We start from the raw sequence: 10975 nt of genomic DNA on the forward strand, positions 1-10975 counted from the left end.
TGATTCGCTGTAGAAGGAGAAAAATGACTGAATAATGCAAGTTTGATTAGTGCTTCCTCGAAATATGGGCAGCGCCTTAGCTTTTGTCCCTCATTTAAAGATTAAACTAACAGTCTTAACTAGACAAGAGGCCCTTTACTAAGATATTCAATTAACGCCGCGTTCTCATCCGGTTCAGCAGAATGCCTAATTGAAATCGCGGCCAGATTTTGGTCCGAATAGATCACCCCCCTTGCTCCTGACGACCGTCCAACCGTTCTACTAACGATTGACCACCGTGGCTCGAAAGACAGGTACCAAGTTCGGAGCTCCAAATGCACTTTAGTGAAGGATTGAAATGATTCATGAGAGAAGTTCTGCAAGAGACTTGTCAGCTTTCGTTGCCCCATGTGTATTCGGCCTTCGGCAGGGCTTCAAAGCACCTGCTCCCCGGACAGCTGAGAGCCAAAGAGGGACAAGAGCGCACCTTTCTATGCGGGGCACGGACCGGAGAGCTAGTGTGAAACCGGAATGGAAATGTATGAAGGGTTGCGGTGCATGTTGCAAACTAGGAGATTTCGATGAAGAGGTCATCAGCGACATGTTGCAAAAAGAGGAAGATGTCGTGGAGTACCTTGGCATGATTGGAGAAGATGGCTGGTGCAAATGGCTTGATACATCTACCCGACAGTGCACAAAGTACGACGAAAGGCCACGGTTTTGTAGAGCAACTCCCGAAGTGTTCGAAGAGTTGTATCACGTTGACAAAGCAGACTTTCAGACATTTGCTATTTCTTGTTGCCACATCCACATCTCAAATGTGTTCGGGGAAGCCAGCCAGGAGGCAATGCGATACGAAAACCTTACGAAGGTTCCTTTCGGGCAAACCCAGCAATGTGAGGACGAATAGGATTCCATGATCCCCCGACATCAAACTTTTCATATTGCACCTCACTGAATCTAAACCTTGAGCCCTGCACATTCTCCAAAATGCTTGCTGTGTCTCGGTTCAGATGACATCCGTCGGCAAGAGCGACCTGAAGGGGATTTAGCAAGTTCTGTACAAGGCGAAAAACAGGACGGGACCGATCCGCAATGACGTGTTCAATGAAAAAAAGTCGTCCCCCTGGCTTCAGCACACGCAGAACTTCTTTTAACGTCTCACACGGATCCCGGACGCTGCACAACGTTAATGTGATAATCACCACATCGCAGCTTTCATCTTCAACTGGGAGTTGCTCCCCCACCCCGCCAACCACGCGAAGCTCTATTCCGTTTTCTCTGGCTTTCTGCATTGCATACGGCCACATGTACTCATTTGGATCGACTCCTAGCACGTGTGTGCCTTTCTGTAGAAAGCGAAGATTCGGGCCGGTCCCAATGCCGATGTCTACGACTGTCTCCGATGACAATATTTGAGCGAACAGCTTACGTTTGACAGCTGCAATATTCTTCTCGTATTCGAGCATTCCAGTCTCCATTGCGTCGGCAAAGGACTTTTGTCGAATACCTCGAAATGGTGGCTCGCCCTTCGTGTTGTCGGTCGGCATGCAGGCTTGAGCGGGCAGCGCTCTCATTGCCAACAATGCGATTCCGTACTGACATAGTTTCCTGCGACTCGTGCTATGTGACCGGGATTGCCATTGCCCTTGTGGTCGTGAAGTCGCGCAGAGTGTTGGGATCCCGGCAAAAGCAATTTCGGTTGTCATAGCAAGATATGGGGCTTCAGTCGAGCACCTGCCATCACTTGATGACAACCACTAGCTCATTTCCCATGTGAGCTCAGCCAAGTACAGATGATGCTCTTTTTATGTCAAAATCTTCATCGAAATATACACAGTTAGGCACCTTTCTTTACAACTGCTGTGATGTCCCGGGTTAATGTAAGAACGAGGCCACAAAGTTACGAGGCATGCAGAGACCTGAAGTATCAGATCACCGCATGCCCCGGGCGTGTTCTGTCGCTATACCCCAGTTTCGCTCTCGCGCCGTTTCAAATCGCAGTAGTGACCGCCAAATGGCGCACATGCGTTCTGATCAGCGCATAATCTATGCTATCTTGCCATGAATTTAAATCTGCTTGACGAGTTGAATAACATCCTCATCACATAACACGTGGTCCTTACCACACTTTTGTGGGTTGAACTTTGTGCTTCTTCCCCACACAAGAGCAAACTTGAGTTCGTTTTCTAGCGTCTTGTGAATTCTTCTGCAGAATGCAGCTACTGTCCGCATCCGTTCCTCATTTTTCAGAATCACTGGTTCCGAGAAATCTACCACTGTGACACCCTTGGGCTTAGTATAAATGCGCACTAGCTGGAGGTCATCCCAGATCTTCTCCAAAAGACCATCAATGTTCCATTGCAACTTCCCGCAAATGGGAACGTAGCGGTCCATCCGGTGATAGAGCTCCAGCTCCTCCATCGTGATCTTGTCAATCATATTCACAATGTACAGAGCTGGGACGTACCTGCGATTGCCCTCTATAACATCGATGATCTCATCAATAGAGCTAACAGTGGCAGGAAGATAATTCAGAAAATAGTAGAGGGCAAGTGGGGACCGACACAGTAGTTAGTATTCCAACTCTTCGAGTCATCAGCGCGCGAAGCCGAAAAATGGGCGAAGGGTAACGGGACCAGACGAAAAAAAGACTGCAACCTACCATTCTCCGCGCACGACAAAGTCGGCGTTGTGAAGCCGGTACTCAGCACAGACGCTCTTGACAACATCCAGATTCAAGTCTGTTTGGACGGCTGAGGAAAAGGAGATACCTCCGCGATCCTTCCTGCGAAACAATACTGGAGGCGGCTTCTTGTTCAGCCTAATTCCAAAGCCCTCCAGCTCCTTCTCGATGATTCGCTTGTGACTTGCCGGCTTCGACGCATCAAGCACAATCAGAATTAGGTCACACGAACGGGCAACAGCGATGACTTGCCGCCCCCTTCCCTTACCATCTTTAGCGCCCTCAATAATTCCTGGAAGATCGAGCATTTGAATCTTCGCTCCGTTGTGGTACAGCATTCCTGGAATGCAGGTAAGTGTCGTAAACTCATACGCTGCTGCTACACTTGCTGTCCCCGTGAGAAGCGTTAGCAGTGATGATTTTCCGACAGATGGAAAGCCTATGAAGCCGACCCGGGCATCCCCTGTTTTCGAAACCTCGAAGCCCTCGCCACTTGGTCCACCACCACCCTTCGGCGGTGCGATCAGCTCACGCCGTAGCTTCGCAAGCTTGGCCTTCAGAATGCCAAGATGCTGCGATGTGGCCTTGTTCTTCTGTGTCCGTGCCATCTCAGTCTCGATCTCCTCGATCTTCGCGAGTGTCGCTGCCATGGTTAGGGTCGTCCCTCGTTACAGGTCAGCTGTAGTGGAATCTTCTTAAAAATATGCGTACTACGGCGCAAGAGTAATGTACAGGTGATTCAGATCTCGGATGCTGCAGACTAGAGGACCAGTGCTGCGCTGTGATGGAGCGTGCAAGTTCAACGAGAAGTTCAGGGGCGCTACAAATACGATAGGGAGTATCGAGCGGTGTCCCACCCTAAAAGTATTTATTGAGCTGTTTAAAGCTGTAGACGCGTGCTTCGAATATTTCACAAAAAAACGACCTTGCCTTAAATTTCCCCAAAAAATCCACTTCATCCTCCGAGAAGCGAAGCCCTGATTGCCTTTCGGACCAGCCTTGTACAGTACCAACTTGGTACTGCCAAGGGTACCCTTGGTAAGGCAGACCTGGAACAATTCTCTTCCATTACTGAAGTCGCACATTTCCCCCTCTCTCTGCCATGCTTGGGAAAAGAGATGCTGCCCTGTTCAACAGTCTTTTATTCTATTTCGCCCTACATTCCATCAGTAGGGATTGAATGACGCCGTGTGTGCCGTGAGCTCTCCCCTATGACTTCAGTATCTTCGCATCTGGCCGGAGTGGCTAGAAGAATTGCAATTTGGCTTCACCTTCCACACGATGGTGCATCCTAAACAAGCAAATTGTGGAGTGTTTAAATATATAAGCGAAAGGCGTACACACGGGCTCGGGCAACGGCGGAAAGCCATGAACATACACAAAGATTTACGCCCACAACAGAAGCGGCAGTATCTGTCACAAGTGGGATTAGACCAACAATAAGAAATCGCCACAGCATGAGTCTTCCGTTTACAAAGCAATTGGTATACCGCAGAACTGGCAATGCACAAAAAAACCTCAGGAGATCAAGACACGAAAGCGCACGCCACCCTGTGCGAACTAGTCGCAAGCACTACATAAACAAAAGGGAAGCGATAACAATACGTTGCCCTGAAAGCGTGTCCGAGTATGTCGAGTAAGCTACGCAAAGCCAGCGTGGAGATCCTAATCCTCGTAGACGCGGCATTCATCGGCTTCTGGGGATTCTTCGCAGAACTTCTCCAGCGGGTCGTTTGAGCCCTTGTTGGCCTTGAGATGGGAGGCCTCCGCCTCCAGCTCTTCAACAACGTCCCAGGCGAGGGCAGCTTCCTTGGAGCCCTTTCCAAACTGCTGAGTGGCGTCCTGGGCCTTCTTCATCTCCTCCTGGATCTTGACTTGGATGGTGTCAAGATTCATCGAGAGGGCGACGCGCGGCTTCGGCGTGGTCCACCTCAGCGAAGAGCCCTTAAAGGAGGAGACCTACGTAGTCGAACCGAAAAGTGCGCCACCAATGACCATATGTGGCGTGAGCAGGAGGGGGGACGAGGGGTCAGACACTGGGCAGACGGGAGGAGCGTGAGCGCAAGCAAAAAGTGGCCATGAAACGCAATCGCTTGATGAGGACATACCGCTGGTGTGACGGACGCTGGTCGGACGGCGACGGAGACAGAGGAGACAAAGGCCATTGCAGGAAGCGGATAAGTGAGGCGGTGACAAATATCAGTTAAGTGAGCTGGGAGTGAGGATGAGACAAGAGGGCAGGGACGAAGACGTCAGGCCCGGCGAAATTGAGGAGCTAAAAAGCAGCGAGGGCCGAGAGATTTTGTTTGAGAGCGAAGAAATCTGCACAATGGAATGGAGCCAGGAGCTTCCTTGGAGCGACCAATGGGGAGGCGAATAGCGCATGCAATATCTCCTCGATTTCCGCCTTTCATGGCCACGGGACTTTCTACTGTAGATCAAGACGTCGGGCTTTCAGGAAGGACGATATTGGCTGTTTTCATTGGCTGCCCCTCCGCCCTACTCCGCCGCTGCCCACCCAGAAGGTGACAGGTACCGACAAGAGAGCCTAACAAAAAAAGAAATATCCCTCTGGTTGAGCTTGGCAGGACCGGATGCCTTTGTTCTCATTTGTTCGCCACTGGCCACTCTCAGTGTCGTAAACGATGACGGGAAATTGCCGATCCTCGGCCATCAATTGCCGTCGGCAATTGATGGCCGAGGATCGATTTCACATTCTCCATAGCCCCAAGGAAACATTTTCGCAATTTTTCGTAAAACATTGATGGTGTGTACAGTACTAGAAGGGCTTCCAGAAGCCCTTCTACCATACACACCATTTCAGATGATCAAGCAAAAGCGCATGCACGTTCTTCGTAACTTCTGAAAGTATTGCGTACAACTCTACCTTCGAAGGTAGAGCTAGGGGTGAAAAGTCTCGATCACTTTTTGGACGAATGCAGTGAGCACACTCGCCCTTCCATAGAACTGGTCGATTGAATGGGAATGCTACAAACCCGCACAGTGCATTGGTATGAGCCTCCTTGCCCTTCCGTATCTCGGGACACTTGGCTCTTTATACCTACAGCCTTTCCGTTCTATTCCATACGACCTGTAGTCTGTCGGTCGTCCCGACGTTGAAGGTCTCCATTTATTGTTTTCTTTCCCTTCCCCAACTTCATTGTAATTATGCAAAACCTCGCACGGACACATGTCTGGTGTCTAACACACTCATCGCAGAAATGCACCAAGAGGAAAGCTCGACTGAAACAATAAGTACGCGCAAGCATCAAAAAGTCAGCATGCCTTCTTACTCCAGTCCACGAAGCTTTCGCCGCACCGCATACAGTACCCACTCTCCCCACTCATGAATTCTTCGTCCTTCCGTCTCCTCGCGGCACCCGTCCAGCCACGCTAGCCTTCTTCGTTTTTTTCTGCGCCAACGCTGTCCCCGCTGAGGCAGACCACCCTCCCTTCGTCCCGTAGCTCTCGCCCCTCCTCTTCTTGCGCCCTCCAGTCTTCTGACTCATCTCTCCGGGCCCTTTGCGCTTCCACGGCATCTGCTTTTCCTTCTTCGTGGTGGGTGCGGAAACCTCCTCGCGCTCCATAAAGTCCTGCGTCTCGCGCATCGGGGCAGGAGGTAATGCTACTCGCCCCGAATTGCCCTGCGAGCCGCCGACGTCCAGAATTGTCATTGTCTGCGGCGCAGTGTGATCCATCGACAATACCTCGCGCTTTCGCAGCACCCGCGCTTCCTCGTTTTCTGCGCTTGCGCGAGCGCGGATCGAAAAGCTGAGGTGGTGAAACGGTGTTGACACTCTCCCAGCGTTAACCCGAATAGGTTGCTCCTCGAACCATCGTTGATGCTGTTCCATCGCTCGCATGAAGTGGGGGGGCTCATACGCCTCCGGTGTGTGGTCCTTGTATAGAATCTATATAAAGACAATCGATAGAAGTGTGAGATGATGACGTTACCACATTGGTTGATACACCAATGCCGGGGCGGGGGGGGATCAGCAAGTTACCTTCATTGAAATAATCTTGTTTTGCGGGAGCGGCTCGAGGGTCTCGGTGAGCTCGAGCAAGGCGCGGAGCACACCACCCGCATTAGTCTTGATTTCCTGCTTGGAGGCGGACGGGCGACTAGTGGCGGCAACCTTTCCCTCCTTCCCTAGCAGCAGCTGGGCCCCGTCGGAGTCGTAGTTAAAGCCGAATGAAAAGCATTCCAGCAGCTCGCCGCGGTGTGAGGAAAGCTGCTGCAAGTCAGTCTGCTTGGGCGACTTGGGCTTTCCTTTCGCCTTCGGGGGACCGGGGGCGCGAGCAAAGACCTCAAGAAGCACTTTGTCCAGATACTGTTTGCGCAGGGCGTCAAAGACGCCTTCTTGTAGGCAGTCGACGTAGTGAGCGACTTCGACACTTTGCATGTCGACGAGGTCGTGGTAGCGAAAGGGGCCCATGCTGGCGATGGAAAAACACTAGAAGGGGTGACGGGAACAGGAAGAGATTTGGCGGTTGGGATGAGCCAAGTTAGTCCGCTGCTGTCAAAGCGTGAGCGTAAATCAAAGGGACATTCGAGAATGGATGAGAGCAGGAGGTAAAGAATGGGACGTCGTACGTCATGGTGGAAGAAGCGGCGAAGATAAGCAACGGAAAAGAAAGCAGCTTTGAGGAGGTTTGTCATGAGCCCGAAGCTCTCTGTCTTGGAGATGATATCACTTCTCGTTTTTTGCTGCGCGACCAAAAACAAGCAATTACGAACACAAACGTCAGTTGTCGTCCACATGCGCAACGAGGAGCACTGAAAAGCACACACAGTCAAGACGTACCATGGTGACTCGGACTCTCTTATCTGGGCTCGAATCCTCACAGACGAATTCACAACTCGTCACAAGGACGGTAACCTCATCGCAGTGGACGCATCAACGCGCTACTGCAATAAAAGAGAAATGCGCGACACACCAAGCGCAAGTCGGACTTTGCGCTTCGGGCGCGCGGGCCATTTCGCTTCGCCACATGCGACACAAAACTTCTGAACAACGAAAAACAAGATATTTACTGATATGCTACTTCACGCGACATTATTGCGTTACAAATACAAGGGCTGCTCATCGGCGTCGGACGACCGGGGCGCAACGGTCACAGCTGGTTGAGCCTGCGGCGTTCGTCCCTCATCCGAGCGACCCTGTCGACGTACCCGGCCCTTCTGACGCTCCTGCGGACGAAGGCGGCGAGCTCTATGGCGTCCGCGGCGCCGGCGTTGGCGCGGCGGCGGCTCGGCGGCAGGTCGTGCTTGCCGTAGCGCATCGTGTAGCGCGTCGGGGCGGCGGCGGCCAGCGCTAGCAGCAGCGCGAGCAGCACCGGGAGGAGCTTGATCATGGCGGCGAGAGCGGAGCGGTTGTACGGGGCAGTGCGGTTGTGCGGGGCAGTGCGGTTGTGCAAGGCGAGAATGCGAGGCAGTGGTAAGGGAGGCGATGAATAATGAGGCAGTGGTAAGGAAGGGTACTCGTATGTAGAAGGTGGAGACGATGGTGGTGGAAGGGGGGGCCGTTAACGGTAAGAGGGTAAGCGGGGTGTGTGTTTATGAGGCGATGGTTGGGCGGATGCGCTGCCACGCCACTGGAGGGGTGCGTCGCTTGTGGAAAAAGCAACGATTTGCCAGCCCCAAATTTCCGCAATTTGACATCATCACGCAGTATGTCGCAAGGCCAGCAGGATAGCGTGGCCACGTGTGATCGGTAATCTAGAACCCAGACAAAGGCGGACCAGCAAGGTGTCGCGGCGTACTCGCTGTCCGCATGCGGACAGCCGCGCGCATCGCTGTCCGGCTACGAGCATTTCTTATCATGTACGGGGCCCAGTCCTCTATCCTTGCTCACCACTCCACACAGCACTGCGGCCTTCATCCCCCGCCCTCATCTATGCATCCCAACCTCGACACACCCTCGCCCCATGAGAGTCTACTGTCACCCGCGTCGGCAACCGTTCAACACGCTCTCGCAACTTGGGATAGGTGCTGTATCCCCTGAAGTTCTCGGATCTCCTAGCGCCCCGTATCGCTGCTGCAAAGCAAGCAGCATCCTCTTCCTCTCGCAACTTCTCTTCAAATTGGAAACCTGGCACTGCCCTTTGTGCTGCACCTCCACTGTCTGAGCACGTTTACTTCACCACCCCCCGCCGCCCCCTCTGTCCTCTCGCCGTCACCCCTCAAGTCCTCCCCTATAAAAACCGGGCCCTACACCCGTCCCACTGGTCTCTAATCCCTTCTTACGAATCGGACCACCTCCTACACATCCTGCCTTCTCCCTCGCCTGCCAGTTCGAGGGGCGATGCAGCCCGCCGCCGACGCCATTCCTCCGCCTTCGGCCGCGGACGCCGTCATTGCCCGTCCCGCCAGCACCGCCGCTGCCCCCGACCCGGCCCTGCGACGCGCGCGCGACCGCACCTCCCCCCCGCCACCGCCGTCGCCGCCCTCCTCCGTGTCGTCGGCCCGCTCCTCGCCGCCCTTCCGCCAGCTGCCCATGTCGCTGCGGCTTGCCATGGCGGTGGCGCTGCTGGCCACCCTTCTGCGCTGGGGCGGCGCGGCGCGGCCGCGCTCGCACGCCGACTTTCGTGACGTGCGCTCGCTGGGCGACCTGTGCGCCGCGCTGTTCGCGCCGGCGTGGCTCGACGGTCGCATGTTCCGCCGCGGCCACTACGCACCCCCGCCGCGCTGGAGAGATACTGAACGGTTCTTGAGCGAGCTCGTGCTCGTCGACGACGGCGAGCACTGGGTCGTCCGCATCTCCAAGGGGCGCGTGGGAGAGCTGAGCAGGGAGCGCGGACACCGCGGGCCGGTTCCGGGTACGTTTAGGCCGTGCCGCAAGAGGGGCAGGTGGTGGAGAAAGGTCCTCGCAGCGCTTCGGGGGAGGCACTGGGATGGGGGGCAGTCGACTAGGCCGGGGTGGTCGCACTGTTGCGGGCCGCCGCGATTTGGTGTAGACGAGTTTTATGGGCGGCCGCCACCGCACCGCCGTCCAGGATCGGGGCACCGTTATGGCGGACACCATAGGCACGCGGATGACGCTCGGTGACGGCCGCATACATGAGTTGTGCGATGCCAAATTTTGTGCATACCTGTAGATAGACTAGGGGTCGTAGATGTGGAACGGGTTGTAGTGTTAGTGGTGTAAATAGTGGCAGTGTGATTTTGGGATGGTGAAGGTGGCAGACTACGGGAAGCGGGGAAGGGAATGAGGAGCGGCAAGACCGGCAATTTCGAGCAATTCATGTAGTGTTGTTCTCCCACACACTTGAATGATGTGTGTAAACAGACATGCGGCAGGAGTGGGGCGTAGTTTATTGCGACGTTCACACGTGCCAATCGCAACTGTGAAGGTTGGTCTTCGCTACGACACGAGCACCCTCGATCCGCGTTCCAACAAAAAAAAAAAGCTTACAAGCCAAGCTGTGACAAGCCCGGGAAGTCGTGCGGCCTGGCGCCCTGTTCCCACGTGAGCTTTCTCTCCGCCTCCGGAATCGGGACATCATTGATGCTAGCATACCTCTCCTTCATACGGCCGTCCTCATCGAAGACCCAGTTCTCATTGCCATATGCCCTGAACCACTGGCCGTCCGCATGCCGCCACTCATATGCAAACCTGACGGCGATGCGGTTCCCCTCGAAGGCGAACAGCTCCTTGACGAGCCTGTACCCGTTCTCCTTCGCCCACTTGCGCGTGAGAAACTCTACGACCTCCGCGCGCCCGCTCAGAAACTCCGACCGGTTGCGCCACTTGGTGTCCACCGAGTAGGCCAGCGACACGCGCTTCGGATCGCGCGTGTTCCACGCATCCTCCGCCGCGCGCACCTTGGCCGTCGCCGTGGCGAGCGTGAACGGGGGCACCGGCGGCCTCGCGTCCGTCATCGTCGTGTGTGCCGTCGGCAATCGCGTGCGCCCCGTGCGCGGAGCGCGGCGCGCGGAGTGACAAGTTGGTCCAAGTCCGCCGGCTTTATATCTACTTTTTTTTTTCCCCCCCTTTTTTTTTTCACGCGCGCCGTCTAAGTGCGCGAGCGCGGTTGGTCGGGGTGTGGCAAAAAAAAAAAGGCGACGGCGGCCGTGGCGCTGCCACGCGAGGCAGCGCGAAGCAAAGGGCCACGCGAGATTGCTTGGCGGGGGCCACGCAGGCCGGGGGCGCGGCGCGCGTGATTGGGTCGCGCGTTGTCCTCCGGGCGGCGGGGGAGCACAAGGCTTGATGTGCCGACGATGCGGGCGGGGCGGCGCGGCAGCCAATCCGGGGCGGCGGGGGTCGGGGTGGGGAAAAAAAACAGCCAACTAGGCGTGGCGCGGGCGGC

At 55.0% G+C, this 10975-nt stretch overlaps 5 protein-coding genes; 1 reads left to right on the top strand and 4 right to left on the bottom strand.

The window, feature by feature from the left end:
* The first annotated feature begins 337 nt into the window (after positions 1 to 337).
* On the top strand, positions 338 to 889 carry CHC_T00001341001 (hypothetical protein). The gene has a single exon (XM_005711704.1). The coding sequence runs from the start codon at positions 338 to 340 to the stop codon at positions 887 to 889; it is 552 nt and encodes a 183-aa protein (XP_005711761.1).
* A 126-nt stretch (positions 890 to 1015) lies between these two features.
* Positions 1016 to 3347, bottom strand: CHC_T00008770001 (GTP-binding protein of Obg-family). XM_005711705.1 is given in 4 exon segments: positions 1016 to 2049; positions 2050 to 2491; positions 2645 to 3315; positions 3316 to 3347. 2 exon segments carry the CDS (start codon positions 3313 to 3315, stop codon positions 2050 to 2052), a joined length of 1113 nt encoding a protein of 370 aa, XP_005711762.1. The 5' UTR covers positions 3316 to 3347; the 3' UTR covers positions 1016 to 2049.
* A 684-nt stretch (positions 3348 to 4031) lies between these two features.
* On the bottom strand, positions 4032 to 4874 carry CHC_T00008631001 (CP12 protein, chloroplast precursor, involves in the regulation of CO2 assimilation). XM_005711706.1 is given in 4 exon segments: positions 4032 to 4330; positions 4331 to 4624; positions 4774 to 4872; positions 4873 to 4874. Coding segments are annotated over 2 exon segments (393 nt in total), but the record flags the coding sequence as incomplete, so codon positions are not given.
* Positions 4875 to 6009: 1135 nt separating this feature from the next.
* Positions 6010 to 7101, bottom strand: CHC_T00001342001 (hypothetical protein). Its single transcript, XM_005711707.1, has 2 exons — positions 6670 to 7101; positions 6010 to 6576 (listed from the first exon to the last, which is right to left on the bottom strand). Exons 1-2 carry the CDS (start codon positions 7099 to 7101, stop codon positions 6010 to 6012), a joined length of 999 nt encoding a protein of 332 aa, XP_005711764.1.
* A 2814-nt stretch (positions 7102 to 9915) lies between these two features.
* Positions 9916 to 10547, bottom strand: CHC_T00008725001 (hypothetical protein). XM_005711708.1 is given in 2 exon segments: positions 9916 to 10076; positions 10077 to 10547. The coding sequence occupies 1 exon segment, from the start codon at positions 10545 to 10547 to the stop codon at positions 10077 to 10079; it is 471 nt and encodes a 156-aa protein (XP_005711765.1). The 3' UTR covers positions 9916 to 10076.
* Between the last annotated feature and the right edge of the window lie 428 nt (positions 10548 to 10975).

This window comes from Chondrus crispus, genomic scaffold (genome assembly GCF_000350225.1).
Source record: "Chondrus crispus Stackhouse genomic scaffold, scaffold_1, whole genome shotgun sequence".
Lineage (NCBI taxonomy): Eukaryota > Rhodophyta > Florideophyceae > Gigartinales > Gigartinaceae > Chondrus > Chondrus crispus.